A 25,434-nucleotide genomic window follows, 5' to 3' on the forward strand; every position below is an offset into this window, starting at 1 on the left:
GCCAGTGGATTATCACTTAAGAATCCAACAGGGTTTTCTATAGTCTCTGAGGTTCCAGTTCAAATCCATTTGGAGGCCTTGTAGCATTCTGTTTTGGGGTTCACGAGGCAGTCCTGTATCCTCATTTTTTTTTCATAATACAGCTCACAGGTGTTTTTTGATGTGACTACAAGCCTTAACAAACACAAACTTTTAACTGAATCCCCTGTTTATGAGGATGGTCCTGAGACTACCTTAAGCAGGAACAGGGCCTTCCCACCCCAACTCCAGTCTTCAAGCTCATAATCAGGATAGCCTCCTGCTCTTCTTATCATTCTGCATTCTTTGTGAAGCCTCATTTATTCATTTTCATTTTGGAAGTATGAAGATCGTGGAGAGAAATTCATAGCAAAGGTATACTTTCTGAACAACCGGATTAAAAGCTTATCACATACAAACATGGTTCTAAATAATGCATGATCCTTTGAACAGGAGCCCAAATCTACTCATGATAAAGAAGAGCTCTTATTTCCTCTATCAAGCGACGTTAAACAAAATTATAATACTGCCATTAAATCCAACTGTACACCAATAATTTTTCATTTCCAGTGGTACTCTTCTTTATTAAAAATCTTTATTAAATAACAAAATATGCCAGCTAATATAATAAGTACTTCCTTGAGTTCAATATTAATGTACTTGGCACACAATTCAAGGCCATCTACCAGAATGCAGGAAGCACATGATTTTTGCCTAGTGAGTCAGTGAGCAGAGACCCACGGATACAACTTTTAAAGACCAAAGAAAGACTCCCCGAGTTGTCCAGGCCCAAATCACGGGAGTGGTGAAGTGTGCTGGGCGTGCAGATGGTGACTTCTTGCTAAACCTGAATCCATGCAGCTAGATTATTGGAATTCAAACATAATTGGTAAAAGATTAAAAAAGAGAAACAGCAAAGCACAATGCTAAGCAGCTTAAGTGATTAACAATGTTGTGATTTTGGCAAACGCCGGATAAACTACAATGAAATAGAAACAGCCAGCAATGTGTGAGCCTAAAGTCTGATCGGTTCATGTTGCCTTTTAAGACTCTTAGGAAAGATACCTCTCACCTAGGAATGTTCTGGTAAAGACAGTCGGGTGAACAAAAAGGATCAATTTATCAGATGTTTTTTTTTAATCATCATATTTTTATTTTTAATACAAATATGTCATAAAATAAAAGGTACCTAGGCATCTTGTAACAGATACACTTTCTGTAGTGTATATCAAGCCATCATTTACAGGTTAACACTGCAAAAAAATTTGAATGAATAATTCTTAATTGGTTTACATAAAATTATATGTCAGATGAGAATGAATAAGAACCCATCCAAAGTTGGACTATCTTGTCACCGTATGAATTCCTTCACAGCTGCAAAATCCCACCCATCTACTCAGAGAACGTAGGTTTCCTGAACATTGAACATTATTTCCAAAATGGATTCATTTCTCTCGGGGCTTTTGATTCTGCAGTCCTGGTGCTGCTTAAAGGACCCTGTGCGGCTGTCCTGCTCTGCGGGGAGTGGCCGTTCTCCGCCCCGGAAGGGGGACTATACCAATTCGTAGTATTTCCCAGTCTGGGGGTCAAAGTAACAATTCAGGCACGGGTCGTACAGCAAAGTCAGCACTTCCTCGTCCTCTTCCACACTCAGGTCTTCGTCTCCTGCAGGGAAGGGAAACCACAGACATGTTAGCCACCGGAATGACCTGGAATCGCTCAAGTGCCACCTGGGGGAAGGACAGGAGGCAGGTGCCACCGTCTCTCCTGGGGCATTATCTTCCGGTGGAAGAAGGGAGGAAGATGTGGAAGTGAGGGGCAGAGGAGGCCCCAGTGACTGCAGGGCCAGCTTCCCCTGGAGGGTCAAGAAAGCAGGGTCAGGAAAGAAGGCGGGGCCAGCGCACCAGGGAAACCTGGGCAGGAGGCAGAACTTACTAATCACAGCGCTAGACTCCTACACGGCCCAGAGCTTTACCAAATGCAGAGCAACACAAATTAAATGACAGACTAGGGAATCAATCCTCATTCCTACATCCTAAAGAGGCTACCAAATATGAATTAAAATAATAAAGGTCATTTACAGTAGAGGATACATAAAGCAGAGAATACATACAGAAGACCACATGTCAGGTGATCTGCAGTTTTATCAGCAGTAGGAAGGTCTAAATTTGCTGGGGAGATAAACATGGCTTAGTTTTTCTTTTTCTTTTCTTTTTTTTTTTTTTGGGTGGGGGTGGCAGGTACTAGAGATTAAACTCAGGGACATTTGACCACTGAGCCACATTCCCAGGTCTATTTTGTATTGTATTTAGAGACAGGGCTCACTGAGCTGCTTAGGGTCTCAGCTGAGTTGCTGAGGCTGGCTTTGAACTCATGATCCTCCTGCCTCAGCCTCCCAAGCCACTGGGATTACAAGTATGTGCCACTGCGCCTGGCTCTGTTTTTCTTGTGACAGCTGTTAGAATGGCTTGGGAGAAAACTCTCACAGCCTGAGTCATAATAGTTTTCCATAAATAACATGATATTTAAAGAAATGTTTAACAAAGATGCTTCCTGATCCTCTTTTGGGTCCAATGTTGCTAAGGGCTTTGGTATTTGGACATGTCATTCAGAGACTCTGTGCAATAGTTCAGAGGCCAATGTCTTGACCTCCAAGCCAGAGAGGATCAATAAAGGGGACAGTTAGGACAACACTCTTCTCTTCATTAGCACAGGCTGTTAAGGACCCAGCAAAAACAAGCATTGGTTTTGGATCTCACCAGGGTCAGCTTTGGAAGGGCTGGCAGTGGGCTTGGAATGGGGGCTCAGCAAGAAACAGAAGCTCAATTGCAAGACTTTCCTGACAGCGTGCATGCAAGTCGATGATCTGAAGAGTCACTGCCCAGAGTAAGTCAGGGAAGGAGTGGTGGTAGGATTCTATCTCACCCAGCCACAGTCAGACCAAGCGGATGTTTGGGCCACTGTCAGGACGTTGATAGACTGGAGTGAGGTCCAAGGGCGTGGTGCCCGGATGTCGAGGGTTTGAAACCACACCACAGCCACTCCTCTGCCCATCCTCTTGCAACCATCCCCAAACATTTAACCTGAGCTACATGTTGGTGACATAATGAGTTGAACAAATGGAAGCTGTTCCCGAGGAGCATGCAAAGAAACATGTGAAGCTGGGCGCAGTGGCGCACGCCTGTAATCCCAGAAGTTTGGGAGGCTGAGGCAGGAGGATCACGAGTTCAAAGCCAGCCTCAGCAACTCAGCAAGGCCCTGTCTCTACATAAAATATAAAAAAAAGTGCTAGGATGTGGCTCAGTGGTTGAGAGCCTCTGGGTTCAGTCTCTGGTATCAAAAAAAAAAAAAAAAGTGGGTGAAATGTCGGTTCAGTTGACTCTCGTGAGTTGAGAGCAGTGCCTGCAGGCTCTTAAAAGCAGAGCTTAACTGAGGTACAAGGACATCTGTCTTGCTTGCTTGTCTCTCAATGGTCAAGTGCTCCAGGGGTGGAATGGGCAGATCTTATTATCCCCATTATACAGGTGAGGGGGTCACAGTTTGCATAATTAAATAGCTCATCTGAGGTTGCCTGGTGAATTAGAGGCAGAGCTGGGGACAGACCCAGGTTCCCAGAGTCAATTTCAATGTTCTTTCTAGTATACCCTGGTTAAAAAAAAAATTAATTGAGAAGCTATAAATCTAGAGCCTAGGGTTCCTACATAATAAGCCTGATTCGATGTAAACAGCAAAACAAAATTTAAGCTCAATCAATCGGAAACTGTCAAACTAAGTAGGGGCTTTCCAATCAAAAATACTTTCTTGGTCTCAATTTTGAGAACACCTTATAAAAATTTCCCCCGTCCCCTTTGAGAGGAGTTTAATTGCTGGCAGCCTGGTGCTGATTCACGAATTGTTGTCAGCTCAAAATAAACTCTTTAAAATTTTAATGTACCTAAGTTTGTCTTCTAACACCATGTTTGATGCTTTTGTGAAGGGGGTGGTATAACACATTTAATTGGGAGCTATTACATAAAAGGAATTTCAACATGGGAAAGAGTAAAAAAAAAAGTAAAAGTGTCCTACATTTTAAAATATCAGATTTGGAAATAAGAGGAATTTGATTTCTCATATTTCAGAAACTGCCGGTGAACATCAGAGAGTCCATGTGGCAGGGCAAAGTGCTGGGAAAGCACAAAGGCACTGGACTGATTAACTTCAGGAAGGAGAAAGCCTGCTGGAGGTGACAGTGGCCCTTAGACTTCAAGGATGAGGGGTGGCATGCGAGTGATTCTGTGGGGTTCCAGGAGAAGGCACTGGGGCCACAGGGTGGAAGTCAGGGGAAGCCAGATTTTGGCTGAGCACAAGAAAGAATTTTCTAAGCATTCGTTGCTGACCAGCAAAGGGAACATGTCCTCTAGGGAGGGCCAAGTGGGGGCTGGGCAACTGCTCGCACGGGGATTTATAGATGACACTTCATGTGGTCGGGGGACAGAACCAACGGATTCCTCTAGGGCCTCTGATGACCTTCTATGACCCCTGCCTATGGTGGTTTATGACCTTCAAGTACGCCAGGACTTTGTGTCCAAGTTGGCACAACAAAGGGGAGTGTGCCTGTCCTTTACTTTCAGATATCCAATCTGTCATCTCTTTTAACATCTGGGCTACTTCAGAAAACTGGACAAAATCAGTTTATCAATGAGAAGATTGTGTGCTGCTGTGGGATTGAGCTTGGCACGGTCTAGTTGTGTTGTGACACAGAAACACGAAACAAAAACCGCCACTGAAGATTCACGAGGAGTTAAACTGGGAGTCACTACTGCAGAGGGGCTAAGAGCACCTGGGGCTCAAGAACCCCACACAACTGGCCGAATGGGAGGCTGCTGTTTACTGCCTCAACAACTGCAGGCTGGCTGGAGGTCAGTTCACCTCACTGGACCTTGGCCTCCTTGTTTCTAAAATGGTATCAACAATTTCCTATTTCATAGGGTTTTGTGGAATACTGAGTAATGCATAGTATGGTGCACAGAGTAGTTGTTCAATAAATGATAGTTATCATAATAAAATAATAAACCATAAGCTAGAACTTTTTTTTTTTTTTTTTTTTAGTAACTCAGAAGTATCAACACTGCTTAAAGCATGAAGGAAAGGCTTCATAGAAGCAGACAGTATGACATTTAGATAATGGAGTTAGACTCCATTGGTCCAGATCCTATTTCTGACCACAAAGTTGCTATGGGATATTGAGAAAATTCATAGTCCAAGTCTTCTTTTCCACTATTTAAAGTGAGAATAATAATAGTACCTGTCATAGTTCCAACACTGACTAAATAAGTTTCCTTAATAATACTCAGTATACATCAGTATACATAGTGGATACTCAATAAATATCATAATCATCATCATGAAAAACAGTGATTAGGCATGAAAGGATGAGAGGGGTATTTTCATTTATACCTTATTTCCTACTGAAAACCGAATCTATTTGTTTTTAACTACTGACAGAGGGGAAAAAATGGATTTGAATAAAATCAGAAGTCCCCAACTATTTTTTACATAGGACATGATGATGAATTCATCTTTGACTCAAAACAGTCCTTAGACCAAAAACCATGTATGTTTCAAAAAGTTTTCCATCAGGTATAATATTAAGAGTCACATATCCCAGAGAGTGATGATTATGAGTCGCACTTTCTCAGGGATGTGTTGTTTGATTTCTTGTCTTCACTCCATCAACACACTGGGGGAGCTGACCTCGGGCGCATAAGAATTATATACTATATAATTGCTTAGTGCATTCTGTGCCTGTGCTTTACAAAAAAGATAGAATTTTAAGTTGGGGCTATTAAATTAGAAAACTCAACACATTTTACAACCAGTCAGGAATCTTTCAAGATGAAAATAACCATTGTAATGGTCCGTGGGTCTTTATCACCCCACTGCAAAGGAATCAAAGTGGATCCAATTCATTAGTAGAGGTTTTTGTACATAATGCATACAAACTGAAGCAATAACTGCAATAGAAATGCATTTGTTCCAATACATATCACTACAGAACCTCATGCATTGCCACCATGGGGGCTACGACAGGTTTTGTGGGCTTTACTACCAAAGCGCTAAGTGGATGAATGTTAAAACCAGCAACAATAACATTTGTGCAGAAATTGGGTGAGATTATGTATAATTTCACATTGAAATAAGCGCTTTCAACTTACATAAAAGGTTGTGTTTTCATTGCAACTTCATTTTCAAAGCCTGCAACTTACATCATTTTGCCATTGTAATCCCTACGTAATGAAATTATAATATCATTAAGCAATTACCACTATGATGTCAAGCACTGGGAAATGTTTTGAAAGGTAATTATCCTGCATGGGTATGGGGTAGTTTTCAATTATATTCTTGGAGAGTGCAGAGTTTGTTTTTCCTCAAAATGCTAAATTGCTCTATTTTAAAGGCTGGCTACAGAAAGTCTAAAAGGACAAATTAACAAATAAAGCCATTTTCTGCTATCAGGCCAAGAGCATCTGGACAGGGGTCCAAATTGCATTTTTATTCTTTAGCACATAATAAAGCCATTCCTGGTAAAGTAAAATTACCTTTCAGATAATAATCTATTTACAAACTTTGAGCCTCATCTACTTTGAAATTGGTTAACAGGAGAGAAAACTAACAAAGCCACACCAAATGTGGCCACAGTGGCTGTCCTCAGTGAGATCAGCTCGGGTAATAACCCACCCAGTTTACCTTTGAGAGGCAATTAATACTAATGTTTAATCATGTTTATTTAATGCCTCTTAACCGTAGACAATAGAAAACCTCTACGTGTGAGCTAAGTCTTCAAGCTTGAAAATAAACCGTGTGGCACTAGTTTATCAGATTTAAAAATCTCTGAATCAAGACACTGCACTTGATTTTTCGATTTTCTGATGCTGCCGTCTAGAATTAAAAAAAAAAAAATAGTTAATGCATTTTCTCTCCTATAGATCTCCAGAACTGATTGAAGGCATTTTGATGTGCATACTAATACACTATTGTTTAAACAATTCAGCAGTGAGGGAGGGATCACCATGAGGATGGGTCAGCCCTCAAGATCAATAACAATGACACTTGAGATAAGATTTTGCTGAGTGCTAGACACCTGCAACTGCTCCCCCTGACATCACTCATAGTAGGGTGAAATGAACTTGCACTGAAATCCTGGACGTCCACTGTGAGTTCTGATGAATTGTATTCTTCAGCAAACGTGTGCCTTTGAGTAGGAGAAAGACAAATGACCAACAGAGGAATAGAAATGTTGTAAAGACATTTTCTTCTATTAGAAAGCTATTTGGTTTTTTTTGGAACTCCACTAACATCCTGTGATTACTGTTCAGGTGTCATTTGGGAAATAGTTACCTTTTGTAAAAGCTAGTGCCTCTCTCCTATATGGACGATATCAATTAAGGGCCAGGTTGAACAATTTGGATGATTAATTAGGGGTTATTGTAATTTCAATCTCTCTAGGGGTTACGGTTTGGATGTGAGGTGTTCCCCAAAAGTTCACATGTTAGACAATGCAAGAAGGTTCAGAGGAGAAATGATTGGGTCAGGAAAGCCTTAACCCAATCAGTGAATTAATCAGCCGATGGGATTAAGTGGTGACTGAAGGCAGGTAGGTGTGGCTGGAGGAAGTGGTTTATTGGGGGCGTGGTGTTGGGGTCTATATTTGTATCTGGTGAGGGAGTCTCTCTCTGCTTCTGATCATCATGTGGGCCGCTTCCCTCTGCCAAACTCTCGAGCCAGGATGTTCAACCTCACCTGGAGCCCCAGGCAATGGGGCTGGCTGTCTATGGACTGAGCACTCTGATGCCACGGGCCCTCCAACTTTTTCTCCTCTATAATTGTTCTGGTTGGGTCTTTTAGTCACATCAGTGAAAAAGATGACTAAACCATTAGTTAGTCTTGGCAAAGGAATTCAACGTGGGCTTGTAGGGGTGGGGCTTACAACTCTGAACGCCTTTTGTTACACATGAAGGAAGGTCTCTGGCCAATCCTCCTAAAAACCTGATTTGGGGCAAGGTGTTACCATGGCGCTATGAGGAAATGCATCCCAGTTCCTGTGAGAGAAGCTGAGCCCGCATCCTGGACCAGGACCCCTTCTGGGTTGCATGTTGCCGGGCGGAGGGGGCGGGGTGGATATGTAGGTGGGAGAGGTTCTAGAAGAGATAAGAGAGCATCTGAGACATGAGGCGAGTGTTGACTTATCACTTCCCCAAAGAGAAGACAGCCCCTGGACCTGATGGCCACTTAAGAGGCAAATATTTAATCCAGAAAGCTTCAAGAAAAGTGACCTTTCTAGATATAAAAAGTCACAGTGGATTATTCCGGTTGTGTGGTTCTTATCCACTTAACTGGGAATTCTATGGTAGGTCAGAAGAGAAGGGCTCTGGTCAGACTGGCTGTGGCAGTGTCCTGCTCCATATTCAGTGGATCTGTGACCCAGGCTTGCTCCACCATCTCACTGCAAACTGGGGACATGACACCACTCCATGCCTGCCAGTGCTGGGGGAAGTCATCGTGGGGTAATGCGCAGCCAAGGCACCTGATGCTTTATTCTTGCTAACTTCTCTCGTTATTTTTTATATCACCCATATTGCTCTTTTTGAGGAAGATCTACTTTGCATCTTCAGTAAATCTTCAAGGTATAAAAAAAGATCCAAAGAGTAGCTCAGAACAACCCCAGGTTTCCTGTGGCCCGAGACTCACTTGTTCATGTATCATTTTTTTTTTTCTTTTTCTTTTTGGTACCAGGCATTGAACCCAGGAGCATTTAACCACTGAGCCACATCTTCAGCCCTTTTTTATATTTAATTTGGAGACAGGGTCTTGCTAAGTTGCTCAGGGCCTCACTGAGTCGCTGAGGCTGGCTTTGAACTCTCAATCTTCCTGCCTCAGCCTTCTGAGCTGCTGGGATTAAAGGCGAGCGCCACCACGCCTGGCTCACTCATCAAATATTGACAGAGTGTTTGCTATGTCCTGGATGCTACATTAGGCACTGGGAATGCCACATATGTTCAACGAAGCATAATGTTTAGACTCGGAGTATTATGTAAATGTCAAGTAATTGCGTGGCAGTAAACAGGAGGTTCGTGGAAGGAGTCCTCTGTTAGAGCGGAGCAGGCAGCCCTGGCGAGCTGTGAGGGGTCATAAGACTTTTATAATTTTTTTTTTTTTTTTTTTGGCAGTGCTGGGCCATCAAATCCAAGGCCCTGTACATGGTAGACATGTGCTCTGCCACTAAGCTACATCTCCAGTCCAATTTTTGTTCTAGCAATTTCGATAGTACATCTAAAAAAATAGGCATCTGCTGTCTCTGTTTCTTTCTTGTGGGAGATTCATCAATGTTCATAAAAGAATCTCCTCTGTGGCATTGCCATAGAAAAGGCACGAGATTGTTATTCAGAGGAGACTGGCAACTCCCCAAACCCTTCGGAATTCCTTTCTTAACTTGAAATCTGCGTGAGCCGTGAGGTCTGCAGGTGGGAGAGAGAGGTCATTATTATTCCATTTGGAGCTGGTGGGCATGAATAATTGAAGGGTCATATCTGTAAAGGAACAAATGTCAAAAACAAATTGACAACTATTCTTCGAGCCAAGTATGGCTCATTTTCAAAAGGTCAGTTTGGTAGTTTTCTTGAGTAAGTTCTGAAATCTTAACTTCCTATTTTTATATTTCACATGAGCTCCCAGAAAACACATTTTTAGTAAGTGTGGAGGGCACCGGTGCTCCTGGTAATTGGTATTCAGCAAGTATATTATAGCCCAGGAGGAACTGCGAGGCGCCAACTGTTCCCCATCCAGTCGGGTGGCAGGGATCACAGAGCAGCGCTGTTTCTGCTGGTCGCTCGGCCCACTTGAAGGTGGCATTTATACACTTGAGACATTCTGGCTGGGCAGAAATTGGCTGTGACTCAAACTCTCACTGAATAAAGTAGGGACAGGAACCTCGGGGTCGAGCTGTAACCCATGCACTTCTTTTTGCATGGACTGGGTGTGTTTTCTAGAATTCCAGAGTGTCGGGCCATCTTTCCCTGCTGTTAGAAGGCAGGCAGTCACACAATGCAGGTTGGCCTCCCATCTCTGATGGAGGTGCGGTGGGGGTCCAGCGTTTCATCTCAAGGATCTTGGTCTCAGGGAACTATGTGGAAGATGGAAGATGGGGTAACAAACCCTCAGAAGGCTGTTCAAATGCCCAGTACATGGGAAGATGAAATGCACGTGAGCTGTTATCTTTATCCCCCAAGTCTGAATGGCCCACCTGTCTTCCCTGGGAACCAGCACAAATCATACTCACAAGCCAACAAAATGGTTCAGTAGAAAGACATGGATGTGGAGGAGTCTGGGACCCAATCCTAGCTGGGGCTCTGATGGGACATTTGACCTTGGGCAAGTTATTTACCTCTTCAGGCAAACTGAGGAGGCCCAACACCCCTGGTTCATCAGAGCTCCGGGGCAGAATCCTGAGACCCTAATTCTCCCCTTTAAGCCAAAGCAGCTCCGCTTTTAGCCTCTTCTGCCTTTTGGGAAACCACATGAGCTCTCATTTGAAATAAGTGTTCACTGCTTAAAACTAAAGTGTAAGAGCACTGCCTAAGGCAATCTATAACTTTTTAATTGCTAAAATGTATGGGTTTAAGTTCAACACTTTCATGTTTGAAATTCAGAAATATCCCAATTATACCAAAAAACCAAAATTAGGGAGAAAACCGAAGGTCAGATTTCAATGAATTGTCCTCTTTTTAATGTATTTTTTTATGGTTGTTGTAGGAAATGACCAGTGGAAGACCATTTCTCACCTTCCTGCCCTCCCTCCCTCCCTTCTTGTCTTTTTTCTAATGAGAATTTACAGAATCTAATATATGCCAGAAATGGTAAAGGGACTTGGGATCCAGGAAGGAGCAAAAGACAAAGTCTCTGCTCTTGAACATTTTTAGGCTACTTAGGAAGAAAGACAGTAAGTAAATCAAGATTTGCAAAAGACAAAGAGGCCCTGAAGGATGTGTTAGGAGGGGAAGTAGAGGCCACAGAAGGGGGGAGTCCCACTGTGGCCAGGTACTTCCAGGGTCGGTCCATCTTGTGCTTCACTGGGCTGCCCTCACCCTCAGTCTGGTCAACTGGGGGCTACCTGCCACTTCTAACAAGCACGGGTGGGAGAGCAGGCAGGTCCAGGGCCGAAACTGTGACCTGAGGGGTGTCTCTCTCTCTCTGGCTTTAAGAACCTAGCTTCTTTACTCAGCCATCAAGAAGAATGATATGAGGGCATTGAGCTGGTTAATGCACGGAACTGGACACACTCATACTAAGTGAAATAAGCCAATCCCCCAAACCAAAGGCCAGATGCTTTCTTTGATATGGCAATGCTGACTCACAAGGGGGGGGGTGGGAGAATAGAAATTCACTGGATGAGACAAAGGGAAATGAAGGGAAGAGAGGGGGATGGGAATGGGAAAGACAGTGAAGTGAATGGGACAGAACTTTCCTATGTTCATATATGAACACACGACCAGGGAAACTCCACATCATGTCCAACCACAAGAATGGGATCCTGATTAGAATAAGATATATACCATGTTTGCATAAATATGTCAAAATATACTCTACTGTCATGTATATCTAAAAAGAATGAATAAAAACATGGAAAAAAAAAGAACCTAGCTCCAAAGCCCTTGAGATATTGATTTGGTTTTCTTAAAGATTAGAAATTCTCAATAGAAAAAAAAATTTCCATTTCTTGGCTTTATCTATTGTTCTTTTGAGCAGGTAAATCTATTTACCTGGCTGAGAACCCAAAGTGTATAAAAAATGGTGGATAGGTTTTGGGGGCTAGGTTGTTTGGGTTCAAACCCTACCTCTTAGCAGTTATGTGACCTTGGGAAAATTGTTTAAGAACTGTGTGTCTCAGTTTCCCTAACTACATATATACAGGGTATATGCCCCATGGTGGTGTTGTGAGGGCTAAAAGTAACAACTGAGCACAGCCTCTGGTATACAGTAAGTGTCAAATAAATGGCACTATGCAATAGAAACCCAAGAAGAGTCCCAGAATGCCCACAGCATGCCTCACTTCCTCTTCTAATGATATGAACTAGAAACTTAAGCCCATAATTTTTCTTTGACAAACACTCTACAGGAACAGAAGGAGGCTCTCTCTCAGTGTATTGCTCAGTATTGACCATGCTAGGCTGTCCAAAACCACACCATGACCCCATAAAGATGAATCAAATGGGAGACGGTTTTTTGATGGTATTAATTAACTATAAACCATGCAAGCATATCAGAAAAGGGGAGGGTGTGCAAATAGGGAACACGGGTTTGTGATGGCATTAATTAACTACAAACCACTGGAGCACATGAGGAGAGGGGACAGCTGATGAGAGCCAAGGGTGATGGGCAGAAAGAGTGCCAGATCTGGGTCACTCTGGCCAGCACATTTCTTCGATCCTCTGAATTTGTTAATTTGCTCTCAATGGAACTTCTGTTTACCTTCAGCATAACGGAGCTCCTGCTGTCAGAGCCCAGCTCTGCGATGGTGACTTTAAGACACCCTTCCAGCCACTTATCACTAACATATATCTTGGGTGACTTTGCTCAAGGACCACACTCTCGGTTCCTGTGGCTTATTTAGGACACTTAACATAACATATTATTTGTTCCCTCTCAGCAAGGTCTCCTCCTGACAGCCAAGATTCTATTTTTCTGTCATAAGTAATTATAAATGTACACCTCTAAAAAGATTCCCAATTTGAGGGGCATACTCTATTTCAGCTAGTAAATCACAGAGACATCTCCATCCCTTGGGCGGCCAGAACGTACAACTCAGATGTATGAGCTCTCACTCTGAATTCCCCACACCTGAAGAAAAATGGAATGCTCCAACTTTGTCCCCGGGACAGTTAGGAAAAAAAAAAGAAAAGAAAAAAAAACAAAAAAAACCCCAGTGCTTTTGTCAGAGCAATTTATATTGGTTTCACTTCCATTTTTTGGCAACTTCAGATACAGTGCTTTCATCTTCAAAATTCAACCCAGAAAAGTGTCTCAGAGTCCCGCTCTGAGGTTATCTGTCACTTGAGATCACTCCCAACTCTCCTATTGCAACCCCTCTGTTTTTTTTTTTTTTTTAACCAAAGATCCTTTTGGGTTCCTCCCCCCACAGTGACAATCAAGTTGGCTGGTTCTAGCCACAAAGTAGCCTGTCCTCTCCGTGGTTCTTGCCAACAGAGGGAACAGCACATAAACTTTCTTTCCTGCTTCCTTCCAGCTTTTATATGACTGATGTCTAGCCTAGCTAGGGGACAGGTTTTGCTTTAGTAAAAAGGCTATATCTTTGTATTAATGAAAACATGGACAGGTATGTGTTAATGATGGGGACTTGTTTTGAGAAATTGCAGGGTTGGGTGGTGTTGTCCTTGTGAGAATGTCACAGTGTGTACCTTAATGCGGACCTAGCTGGTCTGGTTCAATCACTCCATGTGGCCTCTTGATGCAATCAAGAGACACAGTACACGGGGATGTCTGAGTCTGCGGATAGTACCTCTTTTTAAGTAGAAGGAGTCTATTCTAAATACCAGGGCAAGTATAAAATGTAAATATTTAAACCAATACCATGGTCATTTATAATCATCAAGTATTATTTATTGTGCATAATTATGTGTGCTATGCTTTTATATGATTGGCAGCGCAGTTGCATTACCACAAACACATAAGCGACGTGTTGTGTTGTGATGGTGTGGTGGCCCGCAATGACAGGACACTAGGCAATAGGAATTTTTCAGCTCCATTATACTCACAGGGACCACTATGGTACATGTTGTCCAGTGAAACTTCAGGATGCAGCCCGTGACTGTATCAGTGATATCAGAGTTCTGAGTGTGCTTTGTAATAATAACGCCAGGAAGTATTTGGTAGGAACCATTTTAAGTGCTTCACATATGGTTACTCATTGAAGCGTCACAGGAGAGCACCAGGTGGTACCATTATTAGGATTATTTCACAGATGTAGTGACTGACATTCATAAAGATCACGCAGTGAGAATTGGCAGAAGTGAGATTCAGATGGTCAGTTTCATACCGAACCATGTTCTTAAGCTCTAAACTGGACTTTCCCCTAGGATTAACCTTTAGAAGGACAGGGACAATTTCTTTTTCTATTCTGTTTAGTTATAAAAAAACCTATAATCCAGGCTGGGGATGTAGCTCAGTGGCAGAGTGCTTGCCTAGCATGAGTGAGGCACCTGAGTTCAAGTTCTCAGCACCACATAAAATAAAGAAAGATATTGTGTCCATATACAACTAAAATATATATATATAAAGAACTCATAATCCTAAAAAATTAGGAACAGCATCACCTCATTTCCGGTGTGTGAGCATAACAAACAGCACTTAACGAAAACAGTGGCACCTCAAAGTGACAGACTTTCTCTATTCGTAATACATAATTTTTATTTTTTTATGCATAGTGTTTTTCATATTCCCACCTTGAGCACTGAAGCTTCCAGAGGAGTCTGGATGCTGCTCGGTCGGCTGTTGACTGGGAGGAACAATTGGTGGGCTCAGCATGTTTAACCAGTCCCTAAAAAGAAAGGAAAGTGAATGAAAAACATGTCCAGAATTCCGTGTGATAAAATCACATGCCTTGCATTATGGGTGACCAGATTCTACATGGATTTTATTTTTCTCCTGGATTTCCAATTCCCTGGGGCTTCCACAAAGAGACATTTTCCCCCCATCCTTGTTATATCCAAAAGACAAGGTGTCCAGATATTAATATTCAGCTTTGTATATTGGTTAAAATGGAGTCAATTTTACTTTACTGATCAACTGTTCAATAAATAATTGAATTAAATGATGAGTTGTCCTCTCAAAAGTTTATTATTATTGCCATTAAACTGTAGCACTTTTTTTCCCATCACATTAGAAAATTACTGGTGGTATATGCCTGTAATTCCAGTGGCTGGGAGGCTGAGGCAGGAGGATCAAAAGTTCAAGTGCAACCTCAGTGACTTAGGGAGACTCTAAGCAGCTTAGTGAGACCCTGTCTTAAAATAAAAAAAATAAAAGGGCTGCGGATGTGGCTCAGTGGTTAAGTGCCCCTGGGTTTAATCTCCAGTATCTCCCCGCAAAATTTATTTTAATAATTCAGAAGAAATGCAATAGGGTACTGGGTACGGTGGTGCATGCCTGTAATCCCAGTGGCTCAGTAGGCTGAGGCAGGAGGATCACGAGTTCAAAGCCAGCATCAGCAACTTAGCAAGGCCCTAAGCAACTCAGTGAGACCCTGTCTCTAAATAAAATATAAAAAGGGCTGAGGATGTGGCACAGTGGTTAGATACCCCTGGGTTCAATTCCAGGTACCAAAAAAAAAAAAAAAAAAAAAAAAGGAAGAAATGCAGCAGCGTAAGAAAGCCTGATAAAATCACATGCCATGCGTTATAGTGACAACTGTCTCCATGTCATTCAAAACAAAACTTATCTTGGAGTGGTCATGGAGCCACCAGGACCCAGGGATTAGTATGCATCCACTCAGGGCTTTAGAGCAGCAGGTGGCAACAGAAGGGGAGAAGGCAGTTAGCCTGAGTGGCTGCTTTTCAGTCTCTCCTTATGAATGGGACAAAACCACTCCTGCAGGCCCTCCTGCATCCCCTGTCCCTTTGCTCAAATTCCAACTTCATTTCCCAGGCTCTTGCCTTCCTCCTTCCTTCCCAGTCTCCTGTTCCCTCTAGTAGACACCTGGGTGGGTACAACTGAAGGTGGTGACATCCAGAAGGCCTGAGTCCTGTGTGCTTAGACTTCAAGCCTCTTCACTTCCCCACTTGCTCCTGAGCTCTGTAGGTGGGTCAGCGGGTCAGCAGATGTGAAGGCCTTTCCACTGTGAATTCTAGCTCTGGCCTTGGGACCAGCTCTGTGCACTGCTTACCCTTTCCTTCTCAACAGAAGCACGTCTGCATGACTCAGCGACCCCTCTCTGAATTTCTGTGTTTCTTATTGTCCTAACCAACAGCTAAGAGCTCTGGCTCCCAAGGCCAGTTCCAATCAAGTGAAAACTGGGTGGAGTCACTTGATATTGCTAAGCCTCATCTGTGTAAAGGAGACAATGATAGTACTTCAGAGTTTGTTTTAGAATTAAATGGAAAAAAATGGATGGAAAACGTTTGCCATCAATTTGCATCAGAATTTCAGCGAGGCCACCACCATCTCTGTTCTCAGTGAAGAGCAAGGTGTGGTTTTACCTGCAATGATAAACCAAGGTGGGAATTGGTTTTGTTGAAATTAAACCAGTAAAGGATGAGTGGAATGATCGCCAGCTTATACAAGAGAGGTTTCCTTACAAGTTCTTATGGTTTGGGTATGAAGTGTCCCTGGAAAGCTCATGTGTGCAGGGATGTTCAGAGGTGAAATGATTGGGTTATGAGAGTCGTGACCTAATCAGGAGATTGCTCCACCGTGGTAACTGTAGGAAGTAGGGCATGGCTGGAGGCGGTAAGTCCCTGGGGGTGTCCCAACAGCACACACTGGGGGATTAGTGTAATCCTGGGGGATTATATTCTCCCTGGCTTCTGGCACCCAAGCTCTCTCTCAGCTTCCTGGCTGAGAGTTTTCCTCTGCCAGGTCCTTCTGCCATGATGCTCTTGCTTACCTGAGGCCCAGGGCTTGAAACTCTGGGTCCAAATAACCCTCTTCTCCTGTAAGTTGTTCTTGTTGGGGGCATAATGGTCACAGGGACACAAAGTGGACACTCACACTTCTAGAATAAAAGGTATTTCTAATATAAAATTCACTCAGCTCCTACTCATAGTATTTTACGAGATTTCTAGTCACTGTTCATAGCTGTCACTAGATTATGGCTGGTGGAATGAGAGAGGTGACCATGCTATGTAACTGATTTCTAATGATGCATTAAGGAAGTCAGAATGGATTTGTCACAGACTTCAAGCTAATGGGTCAGTTTCTGATAAGCACCTTTTATTTAGTTCATTTTAATTATAGCAGACCAAAAAATTCTTGATTACAGAAAATCACAAGGTCATATATAAATTACCAGCCCAGTGACCTCATCACTCACCAAGAGTGACAGAGAACAGGGATGAACAGGGGAAAATGATGCTGTCATCTGGTGACAGCCCCAACTACGGACAGGAACCCTCCACAGCAACAGTGGGAGCTCCTCCTCGTGGTCCACAGAGTGGGGGAGAGGTGCTCATATTATATAAAGGAAGGTGTTTGTTCCTTAAGCAAATGATTTCCTTCTCAGCAGTTTCTATGGATAGTAGGGTCCTTTTTGTGATTTAAAAAATAATGTCAGATTTATAGCAAAGTCGCAAGAGGACTCTAGAGAACTCTTGTATAGCCTCTGTATCCAGATTCCCCACCTTACACAATTTATCATGTTTGCTATCAATCAACGGGTCAGAAACTGCAGTCCATCGGCCAAGACTGGTCTGCTGCCTGTTTTTGTATAGTCTGGAAACTAAGAATGGTTTTTCCATTTTTAAATGATAAAAAAAATGCAATTTTTAGGACACATTGTATAAAATTTGTATTTTAGTGTGTCCAGACCATGTTTTATAGGAACACTGCTGGGACTGTTTGCTTCTCTAGTGTCTAGTGGCTGCTTTGGTGCTACTGCAAGAGGGTTAAGTACTTTTTATCTGGTCTTCTGCAGAACAAGCTCAGTGGACCCCTCTCTATGACCATGTGCTCATCTTGAGTCCTCCAGTACTGATCCAACACACACACTCACTCTCTCCTTTCCCCACATTCTTCATTCACACATTCATCCTTCTGTTCTCCATATTTTTAACTCCTTTCTGACGGTAAGGAGCTTGGCTCCCATCAATGCATTTATTTATTTTCTGCATTATAGAACACACTCAGGAGTCGTTTTGAGAATTGCTAAGCAGCAAAAAAAAAGAATAAAAAAAATAAAGGAAACAAACAGAATCCTACTTCAAACCTTCCCTTTAGACTTCTCTATTTGTTTACAGTTTTTTTCTTTAGTCAAAATACTATTTTCAAAATTTACTGGGGCAGCTTCTCTTTCCCACCTTTCCTCAGTATGCTTATATCCAGTTGAAACACAGCTGTCTGCTTCTGTTTATATTACACTTTAGGTTTTTTTCCTCCATTCTTACTGATTTCTATTATTTTAAAATTGCTATTGAGCATGTAAAACATGAACAATTCAGGAGGGAAAATGACCCAGGAAGGTGTGTTCAGATGAGAGTTCGATCCTCCCAGAACTCCTTGTTGATTCCCACCCCCTCATCACTTCTACCCATCCCACCTGTCCCTCTGTAGGTCTGCTCTTCATTTCTCCTGGTATTGCCTTTCTCTGTTTTATTTTGCAATAAAGAAGCAGATATGATCCCTATTTTTAAGAGTTCCCAATTTTCTTTTAGAACAGATAACATACCATAGTGATTCTCTTTAGACTTTTGTTGTTTCAGCTTACAATATGTCCTGGAAATAACTTCATACCATTGCACAGAAAGCATCTTCATTCTTTTTTACAGCGGCCTAATATTCTACCAAATGGATGTACCATCATATATTTCACCACTCTCTTATGTTTGGGCATGTTTTTAAGACTTTTCAATTACTGTCATTAACACTGCATGGAATAACCTTGAACATATCTATGTTTGTATGCTTGGAAGTTTTATCTTTAAGGTCAATTCCAGCTTATACCATTTTCCCACCCCGGTGGCAATTTTTGATATTACTTTCCATATGCTTAGCAATTGCATTTTTTCAAAAGCATCCATTTGTGGTGGCTTGTTAATAAGCTGCTCATGGTCTAGCACCTGCACCTTATGACTTTATACTTCCTCATGTATTGTTTAATGCTAACCCATGGTCCTGACTCTCGATCAGCTCCACTGAACCTCCATTCCTTTCCAATGACTGGGGAGTTCCGGGTTAGGTTTAATCACAATGTATGTGCCTGTCCTAGTTTTAGTTCAGAGCCACTTCCTTAGCTTTTGTTCCCCAGCTACCTGTGTTCCTTCCAGAATGTGCTCTTGCTCTGCCTTCTGCCATTTTTGCAGGGGCCTCGCCCTTTGGAGCTGACACTCTGATTTCCTCAGCTGTGACCATAATCCCTACATGCCTTGGACTGACTCCATCCTGTCACTGACCGGCCTTTGCTCCTTTGATGGATAAACATGCGACAGAGCTTCCTCTTCTTCCTAGCTCTTGAGAACCCCGGCAGACCTGACTTGAAACTGGAGAGACAGCTCCCGGGCACACCTGTGCAGCCTGAGGACTGTCACCAGAAGAGGGGTATCCTTTGAGAATCAAGTCAATGGATTTGTTTTAAATACCACATACAGAAACCCAGTGCGATGAAGAATTAAAACCATCTTGTGAATTTTCACAACAGCCAGACTTGATCTAATATTAACATCTTAGCCCAAAAGGAATACCACATGATTTCCATTCAATTTGCATGCAGACAGTGAACATGACCTGAGTGAGCTGGACAGGATATTTTTAAGAGGGAAGAGAGCATCCTCAGCTAAAAGAGACTCTGGCTCTAGTGCCTTCGTCTAAATAAGATTTTGTTTACAAGACCATTTTTACATGCATTTCTTTTATTAACGTGTTCCCTATAAACACACACATAGGCATGGATACGAAACACTACACCTCAGCAAGTAGCTCAACCATCCCTTCTTATATATATGGGAACCATTTGCTGAACTTCTGTGTGCCAGGCCCTGGGAATTGTGAGAGCAATTATTTTTGGTTCCTGTCCTCAAAGAGTCATGGTCTGATGGAAGAAGCACTTGAGCCAACAGAAAATAACAACATAACAATAGGCCATGGGCTGTATTCGCTGGCCACCATCTGCCCTGATGGACTTCCCTTGCGACACAGCTACCTACAATCTTGTGTACATTTAAATGTTTATTTGGGGAAGTGCTTATTTCAGACATGTAAAACATGACAATAACTGTTATATCGATCTCATTTACAGTCTTGCGCCACCTTCTCCCATAAAGCTGTGGGTCAGACGAACTGGCCCAGTGAAGTACTTTTCACAGAGGATCTTTTGTTAGAAATTTAGCAATTTGCAGTAATGTCTATCCAACACTCAATGATACTCATTTCATCCAGGCAAGGTGGAGCGTGTTTGTAATCCCAGCTACTCCGAAGCCTAAGGCAGAACGGCAAGTTCAAGACCAGCCTTGGAACTTAGTGAGACCCTATCTCAAAACAAACAAACAAATAGAGAAAAACAACAACAAAAAACTCACTTGTGGGGAAAAATCACAGAATCTTTGTGTGTGTGTGTGTGTGTGCGCGCGTGCGCGCGCCAGGGGTTGAACCCAGGGACGCTTAACCACTGAGCCACATCCTCAGCCCTTTTTATATTTTATTTAGAAACAAGGTTTTGCTGAGTTGCTAAGGGCCTCACTAGGTTGCTGAGACTGGCTTTGAACTCCTGTTTCAGCCTCTCCAGCAGCTGGGATTACAGGTGTGTGCCATGGTGCCCCAAATAGAATCTTTTAAAAAACTGGTGAAAACTTTTCCCTAAGACAATGCTCATTTACTTCCAATTTCAGGAGGTCAGGGAGTGTCTGAAGCCAACCCATGGACTTCTGAATCCCAGAGGAAGAACTTGTGCACCCTGGAACATCATATGTGTCAAGTAGTGTGATCCATGAGCTGTCAAGTTTTTCTACAAAGCATCAGACATCTGTAAGTGTGTATATTAGGCCTCGTGAGCAACAAGTTCTGTTGCAATTATTCAACTTCACTGTAGTAGTGAGAAAGTAGCCATAAACAAATTTATGAATGGACATGGCTGGGTTCCTATGAAACTTCATTCACCAAAACAGGCACTGGGCAGGATCTGCCCACGGGCTGGGTGCAATGACCCCTGACCTTAAGAAGGAACTGCGAAGTAGAAAATTCTCAAGATTCTTAGGAAAATTCCTGCCCATCAGTTCATTAGTCCAGAGGCGGACACCCCACCTAACCTTGGCCAATCATCACCCTTCCCAGGACTTTCTCAAACGAGATCTGAAAAGAAGACAGTCCTACAGTGAAGACGAAGGCCAGAAGAAATGAAACTCAGGAGTCGCTCCTGATCACACTTCCTGTCACATGAAGGAAGCCAATTTGAAGACAGAATGGGATACCTTGAAATCTGGACTCTGGGTCATAAAACAGTATAGACCCCACTGAATGAACAGGGAGACTGGGACAATGTGGATGATGCAGGGGTTCAGTGTAGCACAAGGACTCTGAGGTCTTGGGAGTTCCTCTATGGGAAGATGTGCTAGAAATATTTAGGTATCCATTACTAAGCCTTAGCCTGAGCTCTTGAATATGCTGGCATTATCTCCAAACCCACCATCTTCGTCTATTCTTCCAGCATCTCTTCCTTGGTTTCTCCCCATTCTGGACTCCCTATAATCCAATCCAGAGTGAGCTTTTCAAAATTCGCTTACAATTTTAGGGTCAAATCCTAAATCATTACACTGACTTAAAGCCTTGCACAGCCGGTTCCTCCATCTCTGCCCACTGGGTTCCTGCCCCTTTTTCTGTCACTGCCATACGGCCCTCAAGCTTCAGAGAGAGACACAACCTTGGCCCCCTTCTCACAGGGGTCTAGTTTCCTCTGTCCTTTGGTCTTCAGCTTTCTGCTCAAATGCCACTTCAAAGGCGTCTTCCTCGTGTCCTAAATCTACCACTAGTTCTCTGTCACCTGATATCAGGAAACGCCTGGCGAATTCAAATCAGGATGATTTGAGGCAAATTTAAGACAGGACTCCTTACAGACATGAGGGCAGGTATAGGGGAACCAAGAGACAGGGAATAACTCCAGCACTGATGTCACTCCCAAGCCTTACCTTAAGGAATAAGGAAGGAACCCCAAAACCCAGACAGCAAAAGGCACGGAGAGGGGGGCCTCCTGGGAGGGAGCTGTGGCCACAGTCCTGCGTTTTCAGTGAGGCTGAGCTGGTCCCACAGAGGGGGAGCCGGGGAAGGGTGCCCCGGGCATCTCTGCCCTCCCGTTTCCAATGACTGAGCCCCATCAAGAGCCCAAGGGCAAGGGAGTGGTTGACATATTCAGGTCCATCAGCTCCTCTGGGAGAAGGATGGAGAAGGAGGAGGGTGGATCCAAAGGGGCGGGGAGAAGGTGTCTGGACAGATTCCCTGGTGACTTCCAAAAGGACATCTCACTGTATAATCATCCTCCCGGCTGAGGGACGGAGTCACATCTACCCCCATTCACAGCGACTCTAGGCTCCATAGGGAAGGCCGTCCTGTCAATCTTCTTCACAAACACTAGATTCTGAATGAATGAACGAATGAATGAATGAACGAATGAACGAATGAACGAATGAACGAATGGATGGCTATTCATAGGAAGGCTAAGGCTAAGGCATTCAAATGGGAGCAAAAACACTGAAAACCCAGGAGTTCTCTGAGGAAGAACTTGTAGGGTTAAGGTCAGAAAAGAGCGATGGGAGGAATCACAGAACTTTGAAAAGGCAAACTAGCTGAGGATGAGGTGAGCATTGTGTTTGCCAGACATTTCTCCTCCTCCCACTCCCAAAAGTGCTCCCCAGGGGATGATTACATTACGGAGACAGACATCTGGAGTAGGATCCCATCTCTTTCAAAAGCAAAAGCAAAGCATAAACAAATACTGTATTTTCCTCTCACCTCAATCCAGGCTTATTTAGAGACAGGTAGCAAGCACGCATACAGATGGGAAATAATTTTTCTTTCTTCATTTGGCTTCTAAAAAGCACCTCTCCTGCTCGTATCTTTTGTCAGGAAATCCATAAAACGGAGATGATCCCTCTCCTGCCAAGTGTTCAGTGCTCCAAGAAATCTCAAAAGCATTAACTTCTTTATACTCATTTAAATATAGTTTGTACATTCTCTCTAGAACTGAATGTCTTCCTCGCTTGGCAGTATTTTCCCTCAGGTTAAGGAAATATTAATGTCGTGGCACTTTAGGACTATTTTCTAGATGTCGTCTCAGTAGCTATGACAGAGCGCTCAATCCTGGAGGTACAAATCCAGGCATCAGGCGTCAAGTTCAAATGCGACACATAACTAGTCACAGCCTAGCTAGTTGACAACACAGAAGTCTGACTGCTTCTTCTCTCTCTATTCTGTTATCAGCTTCACTATTTTATGATTTCACACTGAATAAATGTTTATTGAGCTCCTGTAGTGTTGCAAATTTTATGCTGGGTACAAAGGAGCAAGACACGGTCCCAGTTTACTGGGAAGGATAGAGAGTGAAGCATGGGTTAGAGGTGAGCCCAGGGAACCTTGTACAATGGGGAGAACGGTTTGGGAAGGAAAGTCACAAAAGGGTTATTACTGAAGGATGAGAATGAGGCAACAAGAGAACAGATGGAAGAGTATTCTAGAAAGAACAGCATGCACCATAGTAGAAGTTGTGAGGGAGCTTGGGGTACTCCTCGTAGCACAAAATGATGAGACTGTAGTCAGTTGCTGAAGAAAGAAGGATGCTTGGAAGGAAAACCAAGGAGTGCTGAAGACTCTGGAGATCTATCGAAAGATTTTCAGCTAGACCAATAGTGGAGTTGCATTTTACAAAGATCACAGTGGCAAGTGGGTGCAGAATGGATTGGTGGGGAATAGAGGGGCCCTGAAGATTATTTGGAGCTTGTGTTATAGGCAAGGCATGGTGGTATAATTTTGGAAATTTAGTACATAGGTGTATGAAAATACATGAAAAGAAACACAGAACCTTCCCCTTGACAATATCTGTTTTCCATTGTGTCAAAATAGGGTTGTAATTCAAGGGGAACAGAATATGCCACCTCCAAATACATCACTTTAGCATACTGATCACTTTGAGCTGAAGGCAAATGAAGTACAGTAGATGCAGGAAGGGCTATCTAACCTCCCACTTCCTTCCTAGCAGACAAAGATGCTTTCTTTATATTGAGAAGAGAATATTCTTATCACCTAAGATGGGGATTTGACATTGAGATGACTCTGTGTAAACAAACCTTATTAACATTTCCTAATCACTATCCCACAATTTGCTGCCTCCAACCTAAGCCCCATTTACCTCTGTCTTGTTGTAACTCCACTGTTTATCTTTCTTTGTTAAGATGGTATATAAGCTTCCAGATCTAGCCCTTTTTTGGACCTTCAGTTCTTTTCTATGAAGGCCTCCATGCACATGTAAAAATTAAAATATTAACATTAACTAGAAATGTGAGTGCTTTTCTCCTGTTAATCTGTTTTAAGTCAATTTGATTCAGAGGCTCCAGTCACAGAACCTAAGAGAGCAGAGGAGTCTTTCCTTCCTGACATAATGTACAAAAATCTCCTGAGAAGACATCTCATTTATATTATTCTTTGAATGGGAAGCATTCTAGTGATGTTTCATTCAAGGATTTTATACTCTAATAAACATTTTAGATTATTTTTGTGTGTCCCATGTATTACGTTGAATTTAAATGGCTACTCAGTGTCTATGTGCACCATACTGTGTTGATTATGTAAGGATCTTGAATAAATAAATAAAAAGCCTGGTCCCCCAAAAGTAGGCTCAGATATGAATGGGCAGAGTGAGAAGAAATAGAAATTTCTCCCTCCCACTACAAAAAAAGCTTGACCTTGTATGTAACTATAGAAACGTAAATTAAAGTAACTATACATCACTGAGACTTAGCAGGTTAGCAGATGTTCTAAAGGCTGATAAAACGTGGTGAGGGTAAGGTAGGGAGAGGGTCCGCTACAGACACAGTGGGCAGAAGTATAACCCAGTGAACAATTCAATGATATCCATCAAAATGACCTTTGAGCAGCAATTCTACTGCTAGAAGTTCATTGTGCACACTTCCTAGCCCAACCTTAGGCAAATATGTGAACAAGGATATTTATCACAACACTATTTACAGTAACCGAAAAAACCGGAGATCACCTAAATGTCGATCTCAGAGAACTGGATAAATAAACCATGGTATGTCCAAACAATGGATTAACTTCCAGCAGCTTATAGAAAATGTAAGTCAGTTGATAGGTATAAATTCAGAAAGATCCAAGATCTATTTGGTAAAAATTTAAAGTGAATTGAAGAACAATTTAATAATATCCTTTTTATATAGAAAAATATGTATATAAAAGATATTTGCTAAAGAAAGATTCTGATGAGTGTCTAAGAAACTGTAACTTACCCTGGGTGAATTTTGTTTTTCCACTAAATTTTTTTTTCTGCCCTGACAATTTTTTTTTTTTTTTGGCTAGGCATGTGTCCTACCACTGAGCTACACTCCCAGCCTTAGGAACGCTCTTTTTCTTTAAAGAGGGGAGTCTTTCTCTTCAGGAAATTCCAAATATGATGAGATCTACAATAAGACTTCTGAAACACATCTTCAAAATATCTGA

At 42.5% G+C, this 25,434-nt stretch overlaps 1 protein-coding gene across 2 annotated transcripts in view; it reads right to left on the reverse strand.

The window, feature by feature from the left end:
* Positions 1 to 1,283: 1,283 nt before the first annotated feature.
* CFAP20DC (CFAP20 domain containing) overlaps positions 1,284 to 25,434 on the reverse strand; it is a 223,903-nt gene continuing 199,752 nt past the window's right edge. For both annotated transcript variants that reach the window (XM_081288238.1, XM_081288237.1), the window contains exons 15-16: positions 14,514 to 14,608; positions 1,284 to 1,683 (exon numbers count right to left, since the gene is read on the reverse strand). In XM_081288238.1, the coding sequence (XP_081144364.1) occupies positions 1,571 to 1,683; positions 14,514 to 14,608 (208 nt within the window). In that variant the 3' untranslated portion in view covers positions 1,284 to 1,570. The remainder of the gene's footprint in view (positions 1,684 to 14,513; positions 14,609 to 25,434) is intronic.

Source organism: Spermophilus citellus (genome assembly GCF_964194105.1).
Source record: "Spermophilus citellus genome assembly, chromosome: 3".
NCBI classification, from domain to species: domain Eukaryota; kingdom Metazoa; phylum Chordata; class Mammalia; order Rodentia; family Sciuridae; genus Spermophilus; species Spermophilus citellus.